This window comes from Dipodomys ordii, unplaced genomic scaffold (assembly GCF_000151885.1).
Source record: "Dipodomys ordii isolate 6190 unplaced genomic scaffold, Dord_2.0 Scaffold179, whole genome shotgun sequence".
Classification (NCBI taxonomy): domain Eukaryota; kingdom Metazoa; phylum Chordata; class Mammalia; order Rodentia; family Heteromyidae; genus Dipodomys; species Dipodomys ordii.
The window spans coordinates 789,983-801,082 of NW_012267395.1; the positions used below are offsets into that span (position 1 = coordinate 789,983).

Genomic DNA, 11,100 nt, shown 5'->3' on the forward strand with positions numbered 1-11,100 from the left:
TACCTATGTGATTGCCTGTCAAAGTGAATCTGGCCAGGTTCATTTTTGCTTGTTTGTTGGGGGAGGGCAGAAACACACACACACACACACACACAGACACACACACTCTTTGCCCTAATAATTCATTGTTTGTGTGTATTTGGAGTAAAAGTTTTATCTGTTTTGTTTTTTTTTTTTGGTCGGTCGTGGGGCCTGAACTCTGGGTCTGGGCACCATCCCTGAGCTCTTCAGCTCTAGGTTAGTGCTCTACCACTTGAGACACAGCGCCACTTCCGGCTTTTTCTGCTTATGTGGTGCTGAGGAATCGAACCCAGGGCCTCATGCATGCAAGGCAAGCATTCTTACCACCGAGTCACCTTCCCAGCCCCTGTATTATTTTTTTTTTTTTTGTTGGTTGTTGGGCTTGAACTCTGGGCCTGGGCACTGTCCCTCAGCTATTCAGCTTAAGGCTAGCGCTCTACCACTTGAACCACAGTGCCACTTCCTATTTTCTAAGTGGTTCATTGGAGATGAGTCTCATGGACTTTCCTGCCTGGGCTGGCTTTGAACCGTGATCTTCAGATCTCAGCCTCTGAGTAGCTAGGATGACAGATGTGAGCCACCAGTGCCCAGCTCTATCTGTATTTTTACAGCATACTTTAAAACATATTATTCAAGGTTCACTGTTTATACATGACCCTTGGTTTCTAAGACAATTAAGAGGAACTGGCAAGCCTGCCTTGACTCTGGGAGACTTAGTATCTCTGTCTTAGAAACCAAGAGCCATGACAAAACCAGCTTCTTGGTGTTTCCCAGCAGGAGTGGAAGATGCCAAGGCATTCAAAAGTAGTCATTTTCCTTTTTTTTTTTTTAATTATTTAAGGAGTTGTACAAAGGGGTTACAGGTAATGAGTACAACGCCACACCATAGAAGACATTTTCTTTCTTTTTTCCTTCCTTCCTTCCTTCCTTCCTTCCTTCCTTCCTTCCTTCCTTCCTTCCTCTCTCTCTCCCTCCCTCCCTCCCTCCCTCCTTCCCTTTCTTCTTTCTTTCTTTTTTTTTTTGGTCGATCGTGGGCCTTGGACTCTGGGCCTGGGCGCTGTCCCTGTGCTCTTCAGCTCAAGGCCAGTGCTCTACCTCTTGAGACACAGCACCACTTCTCTTTTTCTTTTTTGTTGTAGAGCTTGAACCGGGGCCTGAGCACTGTCCTGAGCTTTTTCTGCTCAAGGCTAGCATCCTTTCACTTTGAGCCACAGTGCCGCCTCTGTTTTTCTGGTGGTTAATTAGAGAGCCACCAGCACTCAGCTAGAAGCCATTTTATTGCAGAAAGCTTTAAGCATTGTCTCACTAGCAAGACGGCAGACCTCAGGAGAAACTCACTAGCATTTCCTAGCTGGCCAGGTCGGAGTCCACAGGTAGAAAGCAAGAGCTTCTTCCCATCATTTCCACAAAGGCAACCCCATTCTCTATCAGTATTGCAAATCAGTTTAATGCCATCAGTAGCTTAAAAGGAATGAGAACTGCCAGGAGCCTGGAATCCTAACTACACAGGAAGCTGAGATCTGAGGATTTCAGTTCAAATCCAGGTGGAGCAGGAAAGTCTGTGAGACTTTTATATCCAACTGATCACCCGTGGCTCAAGTGTTAAAGTGTTAGCCTTGAGCACAAAAGCTTAGAGACAGTGCCCGGATCCAGAGCCCAAGCCCCAGTACTGGCGTGCGTGCGCACACACACACACACAAAATGAGAAATGAGCCAGGTAGGCCTGTCTTCTTGCATGATTTTTGTTGTTGTTGTGTATGTTCTAGTATTGGGGCTTGAACTCAGGGCCTGGGGTGCTGTCCCTTAGCTTTAATTGTTCAATACTGGTGTTCTGCCACTGAGTCTCAGTTCCACGTCAGCCTTTTTGTTGGTTAACTGAAGATAAGGTCTCACTGACTTTTCTGCCTCAGGCTGGCTTTGAACCACCACCCTTAGATTTCAGCCTCCTGAGTAGCTAGGACTACAGGCATGAGCCACCGGCTCCTGCAGGTTTGCCTGCTTCCTTCCCTGCTGCTATGTTTGGCTAAGCTAGTACCTAGACAGCCATCCCTATGAACTCTTTCCTTATGCGCCTTCTTTAAGCCTGGGAGGCCAGGAGCCAACGGTGAGGACCAGGCGACAGACAGTGTGCGGGCCGTCAGCGTGCGCACTCTTTACCTGATCAGCACCACGGTGGACAGGATGAGTGACGTGAGTGTGCACCTCCGCAGGCCCAGACACCAGGCCTGCGGCCTCCTGCTCTGCCAGAGTTCCCCACCCTGCCCTGGGACTTGGCCCCTTCCCTGTCCCTGCCCCTGGTGACAGGTGGACAGTTGGCCTCCAGGGCGGCGGCAGGCCTTCTCAGCCTCAGCAGCAGAACCGCCTGCCCACACCTGAATTCCTCAAAGTGGTCCTGCCCCTGCACGTGTCCCACAGGCAGGAAGTGAGCCCTCTAGGTGTCTGGCTGTCCTGCAGGCCACCCTCACCCAGCTGCATGGCAGACCAGGGCTCTCCACTCCCCAGGTCCTCTGGCCGTACCTGCTTGAGTTCCTCACCCCTGTGCACTTCACCGCAGCCCTGACCCCACTCTGCAGGAGCCTGGTGCATCTGGCTCTGAAGAGACAAGAAACGGGTGCAGATGCCTTCTTGGTCCAGTATGACACCCACGGTGCGCAGGCCCCACATCCCAGCACTCTGCCCCTGTGCAGGACCCCCAGCTGCGTGTCCCACACGGCCCTGCGTGCGGCCCCACTCAGTAACTGTTTCATGTCTCTTGTCCAGCAAACCTCCCATCTCCCTACGCTGTGACCACGAGACTGCTGGTAAGGGAAGTGTCGCTCTTTCCAAGCTCACTGGTTACCACCCCTAAGGGGGAGACACTTGTCAGTTGTGGCCCTGGTGCCTCTGAAGAGGTCAGGAGAAGAATGGGCTCCCTCTGCCCCATGCCTGGTGGGTTGCATGCAACCCTTGCCGCCTCCTCAGCGTGGCATGTTCCGCCAGACATGGCCAGGCTTCCGCGTGCCGGGAGCCAGCTGCTGCAGCTTCAGCTAGAGGCTCAGGTGTGGGCATGGGGACCAGTTCCTATCTCATACCCCTCAGGTGGTGTCTTGTAGCCCCTACCTGGGGGACGGGCGGGGGGCAGCCTCCCTGCGCCTCCTGAAGGTTCTGCATGGAAGCATCTACCCTTCTCTGGGCCAGCGGTGGGAGACAACTGTGCCTCTGCTGCTGGAGTACCTGGATGGTAAGAGTGGAGGGGCGGTGAGGCCTGTGGTCCTGGAGGAGAAAGGCTCGCCAGTCACCGCCACCCCAGCTGTGCCTGGTGGCGTTGGGGCTTGCTGGCATAGACCAGGGTTTTATCATTTCATGGAATCACCTTACTGGTGATGGAAAAGGCCTGGACATAGCCAGGCGCAGTGCTCAAGCCTGTAATCCTGGCTACTCAAGAGGCTGAGAGCTGAGGATTGAGATTCAAAAGCAGCCCACTCAGACAAAGCTCAAGAGACTCTTATCTCCAAGTAACCAGTTAAAAGCCGGAACTAGAGGCGTGGCTTGGCTGGTAGAGCTCCAGCTGTGAGGATAGAAGCTTAGTAAGAGTGCAAGACCCTAGATTCAAGCCCCAGCAAGTATATGAAGAGGCCTGGGCAGCGTGGATGCCCTGTGTGCTGGGGTGGGTGCTGGGCTGACTGCTCGCTCTTTGTGGAGCCTCAGCAGCCAGGGAGGTGCAGGGTGCTGCTGCCCCTCGCGGGCTCCTCCGGCGGGCCTGCCCGCGGGACCCAGGCTAATGAGGCTGTGGTTGTTTCAGAGCACACTCAGGAGACACTGTCACAGAAGGAATGGGAGGAGAAGCTGCTGGTGGTGAGATGGGCGAGAGGCCGAGGGCCTGTGTGCCGGCGCTGAGACGCTCTGCGCCGCTCCGCTGGGGTGGGGCCGGGGGAGGGGCAGGGGCCACCTTTAAAAATGCCGGGATGGACCCCCACCCTGTGGTAGCTAGCACCAGACGGAGGGGCTTTCGGCCACCCTGGCCACAGAGTGTTCTCTCCCCTCTTCTCTGGCCCAGAGCCACCTGTGCCCTGAGCCTGCTGCAGGGCTGCCCACCCACCCATGGCAGGCTCAGAGGCTGCGCTTGACCAGCAGGCGGGGGCCCCCTGGTGTGGTCACGTGGTAACACGGCCAGGCCCAGGCCTCTCCTCACTGGTGCCCTCACGCACAGTTCCTGCGGGACACACTGACCGTTGTTTCTGACAACACGTGGATTTGCCAGCTCAGCCAGGAGATGTGCAGGCAGCTGCCCTGTTACAGCAAGACACCCCAGGAGAAGGTGCGGGCAGATCTCGGCATGGCTCCCAGGACCCTGGTTGACCCTGGTGGCCCTGGCGGAGCGCAGAAAGGAGGGCTGTGCCCCTGCTCAGAGTGGCCGGCAGCTTCCCACAGCTGTGCTCTCTGGCTTGGTTTTAGAACTTCCTGTATAAATGCATAGGAACTGCCCTGGCTGCTGCTTCAAGCAAGGAGGTGGTGGGAAAACACCTCCGGGAGCTGCTGGAGACAGCCAAGTACCAAGAGGAGGCAGAGCGGGAGGTGCAGACTGGTGCCTGGGCTACCTGTCAGTGGCTACCACTGTCGTGTGTGTGTGTGTGTGTGTGTGTGTGTGTGTGGCGCGCACATGTGTGCGCATATAGATACAAGGGCGTGCATGGTGGGCCCTCCACATCACTCACGTATGTGAGTTCATGCTGCGTGCAGTGGGCATGTGCTCCTCCCTGTGCACAGCAGATGGGTATGTGGGGCCTCCCGCCCAAGAGTGAGCACCTGGGGCCTCTGCAGGGCCTGGCCTGTTGCTTTGGGATCTGTGCCATCGCCCACCTCGAGGACACTCTGGCACAGCTGGAGGACTTCGTGAGGTCAGACGTGTTTAGGAAGTCTACTGGCATCTTCAGCATTTTCAAGGTATGGAGGACTGGATGGGAAACATGTCCTGTTTGCATAGTTGCTCTGTGTGTCAGCGTCTTGGTGATCTTCCCCTGAGGGCAGCTCTGCCTTTTCATCACATTAAGGCCAGAGGCAGAGTACTGTGTGCTCAGTGTAGAATAAAAAGCCAGCACCTTGTGCTGCAGCAACTTTCTTTGTGTGTGCCAGTCCTGGAGCTTGAACTTGGGGCCTGGACACTGTCCCTGAGCTTTTTTGCCCAAGGCTAGAGCCCTACCACTTGAGCCACAGCACCACTTCTGGCTTTTTTTGTGTGTGTGGTTAATTGGAGATAAGAGTTTCATAGACTTGCCTGACCAGTCTGGCTTTGAACCATGATCCTCATCTGTCTCTTGAGTAGCTAGGATTACAGGTGTTAGTCACCTGCACCCGGCTTCTGTAGCAACTTTGCTTCCTGTGCTCCCTCTCCGGAGCACTAGCTCCCCTCCCAGAAGAGGAAATAGAAAACTCCCCCAAAAGCAAACCCACCTAGCGACAGGTTGCTGTGGTTGTGAGTGATGACAGGGCACCCTGGGTGGCAGGATGGTGTGTTAGTTTTCCATGGCTGTGACAAAATGAACTTTACGGAGGTAAGATTCATATTGGCTTGTGCTCTCAGAGACTATGGTCTGCATCCACCCACCTTGCTGCTTTTCGTCCTGTGGCGAGGCAGGGCGTGATGGTAGAGGGTGCTGCTCACACGGTGGCTGGGAAGCAGCAAGGGCTCCATTTGATAAAGCCCACTAAGCTCTGGTTAGGTGAGAGCATTCGTGGAGATCACCTCCAAAGGCCCTGCCTCTGAACACTGCTTCCCTGGAGACTTAAGCTTTGGAGACACTTAAGATAAGAGCCCTCACGGGGGACCCTGGAAGCTGGCTCGTGCTGTGTGGCCAAGCTGCCTGCACCACCTTTGCTTCCTGGTGGCCAGCAGAGGCTGCGTTCTCTCCAAGGTCTGATTTCAGAAAGTGGTGGGCTTCCCCACCTGTCCCCACCCTGCCATTGTCCTTTCCCGTCCCTTCTTTTGCTACGTAGCCCAAGCAGACCTTGAACTCAGGATGCGCCTGCGTCAGCCTCCTTGGTGCTGGGATGGTGAATGGGCCCCTCTGCCTGGGGTAACTGCGCAGGTGTGCCAGGCCCGTGCACTCTGGTACAAGTTGATAGGCCAGCACAGGGCTGGTGTGCAGGCACATCCCATCTCCATCCGTTTCCATCCAGTGGTTCCCCTCTACTTCCACCTTGTCCCTGGTGGCCCACCCTCCCTCCCTGGTTGGCACCTGAGCTGTGGGTGTGGCGCTGCTGCTTTCCCTGGATTTGGACCTTCAGGACTGAAGGAGCTCAGAAATGCTGTTTCCATCTAAGGCTTCCGTGGGGGAGTAGGTGAGGGTCACTGGCGTCTGCTCTGTAGGCTGTCTGCCCAGATCCTTGACTTGGTCCCAGGAGGCTGCCTCGAAGGCTCCAGGCCACAGTGGCTGCGTCTCTGGCTGCACTGGAGAGGAGGGGTGTGCGCCGGCCTCGGCCGTGGCCCTCGGCCCTCGGCCCTGCGGCCCGTCGCGGCTGAGCAGCACTGGGAGAGGAGTGGGCAGCCTCTTGCAGCCAGGTGTCTTTCCAGGACTTAGGGTAACAGTTCCTCTGCTTGCCAGGATCGAAGTGAGCACGAAGTGGAAAAAGTAAAGAGTGCTCTGATTCTGTGTTACGGGCACGTGGCCGCCCAGGCCCCGCGAGAGATGGTGCTGGCCAAGGTGGAGTCGGACATCCTGCGCAACATGTTTCAGTGCTTCAACACCAAGGTGGGTGTGGCCGTCGCCTGTGGGTGGGCCACGGGACACCAGGCTTACATCTTAATTTGTTTTACTCTTTGTCATTCAGGTTCTGGGAATAAAGGTAGAAACCAAGGTACCGTGTATAGGAATTGCGTGGGAACTGTGCTTTTCTGTCTTTCCTGTGGGCTGGGCTTTGGGGCAGAGCCAGACCCGGCGCTCACTGGGCTTCCTAGCCACAGCTCTAGGGAGCAGCTTTGAATGTGGTTCTGGGCCTCTCCTGCCTGCCTCCCTTTGGAACAGTGCCCTTTTCTAAGGCTTTAGTCCCATTCCCAGTGGCAGCCGGAGGCTCTTCTGGCTCTGCTCCCTACTACCTTCAGGGGTGCCCTTCTCTAGCAGCCAGCACCACCCAGGGGAGGGCTGAGCACAGGCTAAGGGCCAGGGGGTGGAGGCTCGCCTGGCCTCACTAACACGCTTCCCTCCTGGCACCTCTGGCACTAACCTGTCAGCCTCCTGTGAGGAGCAGAACGCTCCCCTGTGAGGCCACAGGCCAGCTGGCCCCACGGCGAGGCGTCTTCTGCTTCAGGGTCTGGGCTCACCGCAGGGCGTCTGCTCTGTGGGCTGTCTGCCCAGATCTTTGACTTGGTCCCAGGAGGCTGCCTCGAAGGCTCCAGGGCCACAGTGGCTGCGTCTCTGGCTGCACCGGAGAGGAGGGGTGTGCGCCGGCCTCAGCCGCGGCCCTTGGCCCGTCGAGGCTGAGCAGCACTGGGAGAGGAGTGGGCAGCCTCTTGCAGCCAGGTGTCTTTCCAGGACCCGGCCCTGAAGCTGTGCCTTGTCCAGAGCCTGTGCATGGTCGGCCAGGCCATCTGCAGCAGCACACAGGCCAGCTCCTTCTACTTCTCAAGGAAAGCGGAGCTGGTAGCGCAGATGTTGGTGAGCACTGGGCAGTGAGTGCTGGCTGGGAGTAGAGGAGGTGGCTGGGGAGGCCCAAGGGGTGAGTGTGGGATGCATCTTGGGATGCAGAGAGGAGCTCTGTGGGGCTCCTGTGCCCCCTTCGTAAGGGCCAGGCCTGGGAGGCTGGTGCCTGCTCCCGGGTCTGAGTGCTGCGCTACATCACACAGGAGTTCATCAGGGCAGAACCCCTGGATGCCCTGCGAACACCCATTCGGAAGAAAGCCATGCTCACCTGCACTTACCTAGTGTATCCTTCTCCGTGGCCGCGTGGCCGCCGTGGGCCCGGGGTCTGTTCACGCAGGCATGGCTTTGCAAGGTGAAGCCGTGAGTCTGAACTTAGCTGTGTGGCGTGGCAGTCCGCCCACGTGGGGTCGTCACCCGGGCCCCTTAACTTGCTGCTCAGCCACCTGGAGCCAGCGCTGGAGGAGCCTGCCCAGGCCGAGGTGATCCACAGCTGCCTGCGCAGCGTCATGGCCCTGCCTCCTGAGCCTCAGGAGGAGGATGGCACCTGCCAGGAGGTACTGCCACGTGTCCCTCTTCACGTCCCTGCGTCTGTGGTGGCTGGGGGGGGGGGCACTGTAGGTGATGGCTCTTGTATCCTTCCAGCCCCTGTATCTGGACACGGTCCACGCCCTGGAGGACTTGCTGACCAGCCTGCTGCAGCGCAACATGACCCCCCAGGGCCTGCAGGTCATGGTCGAGGTACTGTGCATGCAATGTTGAGGGCTTGGGGACTCCCTCGCTGCCAGCCAGCCCCTGTTTTGTCAGCCCACCATTACCACCCCCTGTAGGTGCTACCGGGCATTTGTAAGGGGAGCCGAGGGGCCTGACTCAGAGCCTCGGAGGCCCCAGCCCCTGGCACTAGAGCTCCTGCCTAGTGAGATGGCGTGGAGCCCACGCCTTCCAGGGCTTCGGGGGCTGAGGCAGCACCGGCACCCACCTTGGTGCCTGAGCCCGACGGGGGCCTGGCTGGCTCCCCTTGCCCGTGGTGGGCAGTGTGTGTGAGCCACGCGGAAGGGAGGGGTGGCAGGGGAGGCTGCGGTGGCTCCAGAAGCAGGAGGCATGCCGGGTCCCTCCTTGCGGGGACGCAGAGATGGGGGTTCCTGTCCTTCTCGGCTGCCTCTAGAGCTGCCACCCTCTGCCCCAGCACCTGAGCCCGTGGATCAAGTCCCCGAGAGGCCACGAGCGAGCACGGGCCCTTGGCCTGAGTGCCTGCCTGCTGCAGTACTTCCTGGAGCACCTGCAAGTCAGTGTGAGTGCTTGGGCCAGAGGCTGTCCCGTGGTGCCCATCCCTGCCCCTGCCTGGGACCCTGTGTCTGCGGCTCTCCTGTCCCAGTGCACGCTCAGGGCCCTTGGGCTTCCTCCCGCCATTGTCCCTGCTCATCCCGCAGTCTCTGGCTGACGGGGCAGAGGACCTGTCCTGGCCTGGAGCTGCCCCTGCCCGGCTTGGGTTTAGTCACCAGTCAGGCACGCTCAGGCCTTCGCCGCCATGCTAGTTGGCTGGACTGGCAGTGTTACTTTTCTGCATGTTCCAGAAACCCCTGCATGTTTGTGATCATGACATCTTTGACTTGGAAGAGATGCCACATGTGTACTAGGCTTTCTGTCACCTCTCAGAATTACTTGTTTATTATTCATTCCCTTGATAACTGTGCTTGTTTGTAATGTGCCGGACCTTTCGCTGGTTTCTTTATGTTTTGCACTTTTGTACGTACTTCAATGGGCTTTCCCAGCATGCCCAGGTCAGCTGAGCAGAGCAGATCCCACCCCATGCTGGGGGGGGGGAGCAGCTCACTGGGGGCCATAGCAGCCAGAGAGGAGCCAGGCTGGGAGCACTCCTCCTCTGGCCCCGAGGCATGGGCTGTGCCTACCTACACCCCCCACGCTCTGTCTCCATCCCAGGCCCTGGTGCCCTTCCACAACCTGGGCCTCCTTGTCGGCCTCTTCTCCCCACGATGTGCGGACATGTGGCTTGCTACTCGCCAGGAGGCAGTGGGCTGTGTCTACTCCCTGCTCTACTTACAGCTGGGCTATGAGGGTGAGCCCTGTGGAGAGGGGCGGGGGGGGGGGCAGAGGTGCTAAGAGGTCACTGGGGAAGGTCTGTGTCTTACCCCGTCTGCTGCTTAGGCTTCTCTAGAGACCACCGTGATGACGTGGCTGAGCGGCTCCTTGCTCTGAGAGACGGCCTCGCGCACCCGGACCCCACCATCCTCTTCCACACGTGCCACAGCATCGCCCAGGTGCCCGCTGGGATGCCGAGGCAGGAGGAAGCCAGCGCATCTGTGAGGGAGGGGCTAAGTGGCCCAGCTCCTCGCAGAAATCCTGCTGGGGCCGCCTCTGACTTAAGCCCACCTGCTGGGCACCACGACCGTGCAGCAGAAGGGTACTGTGTGTGAGGCAGACTTGCCCAGCAGCTCTTGCCACCTGTTCCGGCCGTGTGCTCACTGAAGACAGGGTCAGGCCCAGACCCTGTGTGCAGCCCAGTCTGCAGGCCCCACGGGAGGGCGGCCCTGGCCCTGGCAGGCCTCAGGGCCTTTGCTTCCAGCTGACTGAAGTGCTCAGTTGGACTGCAGGCTGCGCGGTCTCTGAGGCCTGGCGAAGCTCTGAGTGGGGCACGTTGCCCCTCTCCATTGGCCCTTCCTTGGCCCTCACACTGAGCTTTGCTGTGCTTCTTGAGGCAGTCCTCTGGGATCTAGGTCCTGGGCAGAGGAGGATGGAAGCCAGAGGAGGGGGTTCATCAGGATCCTTGTTGTTGGGAATTGGGTGCTGGGGAGCAAAGACCCAACCCCAGACCAGGCAAGGTCAGGCGGGAGTCAGCCGTGTGATGCTGCCTGCCGTTGTTTTTGAAGTGCATTTTGCCCTTCCTTGACCTGGGTGCCTTTCCTGCCTTTGCTTCAGGCCCGTCATCTGTCTAAGGAGAGCAGGAAAGGGACTTTTGTCCGGTGCTAAGCAAAGGGAGTCACGCCCTTCCTGGGGTGCCCCGGATGCCCTGGGCTCCCTGAGGTCTGGAGAGCCTGGAGCGGCCCAACCGAGGCCCTCCTCCATGCCCTTGGTGGGGAATGCCTGCTCTGAGCTGGCCCGGCTGCGTGGGGAAGGCAGGAGGGGGGACAATACGGAGCGCGGAGGTTTTCCATAGGAGGCTTGGTCTTGGAGGGCTGACCTTGCCTCCTTGTTCTTCTGACACCACCCTCCTCCAGATTATTGCCAGGCGCCTCCCACCTGACCAGCTCATCAGTCTCTTGCTAACCATGTTTGAGAGCCTGGGGGACCCTGTCAAGAACTGCTCCCGAGCAGCCACTGTCATGATCAACTGCCTACTGAAGGAACGCGGCAACATGCTGCTGGAGAAGGTGCGAGGCTGCGGCTGGGAGTGAGGCAGGGCAGGGCAGGGCAGGGCAGGGGCGGGGCAGGGCAGGGCAGGGCAGGG

At 58.4% G+C, this 11,100-nt stretch overlaps 1 protein-coding gene across 5 annotated transcripts in view; it reads left to right on the forward strand.

The window, feature by feature from the left end:
- Positions 1 to 11,100, forward strand: part of Mroh1 (maestro heat-like repeat family member 1) — a 70,656-nt gene that overhangs the window by 47,204 nt on the left and 12,352 nt on the right. For 4 of the 5 annotated variants that reach the window (XM_013033865.1, XM_013033866.1, XM_013033869.1 and 1 more), the window contains 18 exons: positions 2,104 to 2,211; positions 2,524 to 2,668; positions 2,782 to 2,822; positions 3,100 to 3,241; positions 3,803 to 3,855; positions 4,211 to 4,318; positions 4,456 to 4,575; positions 4,822 to 4,944; positions 6,603 to 6,749; positions 6,829 to 6,855; positions 7,530 to 7,652; positions 7,841 to 7,920; positions 8,077 to 8,191; positions 8,280 to 8,375; positions 8,821 to 8,925; positions 9,576 to 9,711; positions 9,801 to 9,913; positions 10,871 to 11,023. In XM_013033865.1, coding sequence (XP_012889319.1) covers positions 2,104 to 2,211; positions 2,524 to 2,668; positions 2,782 to 2,822; positions 3,100 to 3,241; positions 3,803 to 3,855; positions 4,211 to 4,318; positions 4,456 to 4,575; positions 4,822 to 4,944; positions 6,603 to 6,749; positions 6,829 to 6,855; positions 7,530 to 7,652; positions 7,841 to 7,920; positions 8,077 to 8,191; positions 8,280 to 8,375; positions 8,821 to 8,925; positions 9,576 to 9,711; positions 9,801 to 9,913; positions 10,871 to 11,023 — 1,935 coding nt within the window. The remainder of the gene's footprint in view (positions 1 to 2,103; positions 2,212 to 2,523; positions 2,669 to 2,781; positions 2,823 to 3,099; positions 3,242 to 3,802; positions 3,856 to 4,210; positions 4,319 to 4,455; positions 4,576 to 4,821; positions 4,945 to 6,602; positions 6,750 to 6,828; positions 6,856 to 7,529; positions 7,653 to 7,840; positions 7,921 to 8,076; positions 8,192 to 8,279; positions 8,376 to 8,820; positions 8,926 to 9,575; positions 9,712 to 9,800; positions 9,914 to 10,870; positions 11,024 to 11,100) is intronic. The other variant, XM_013033867.1, reaches the window with a different exon arrangement.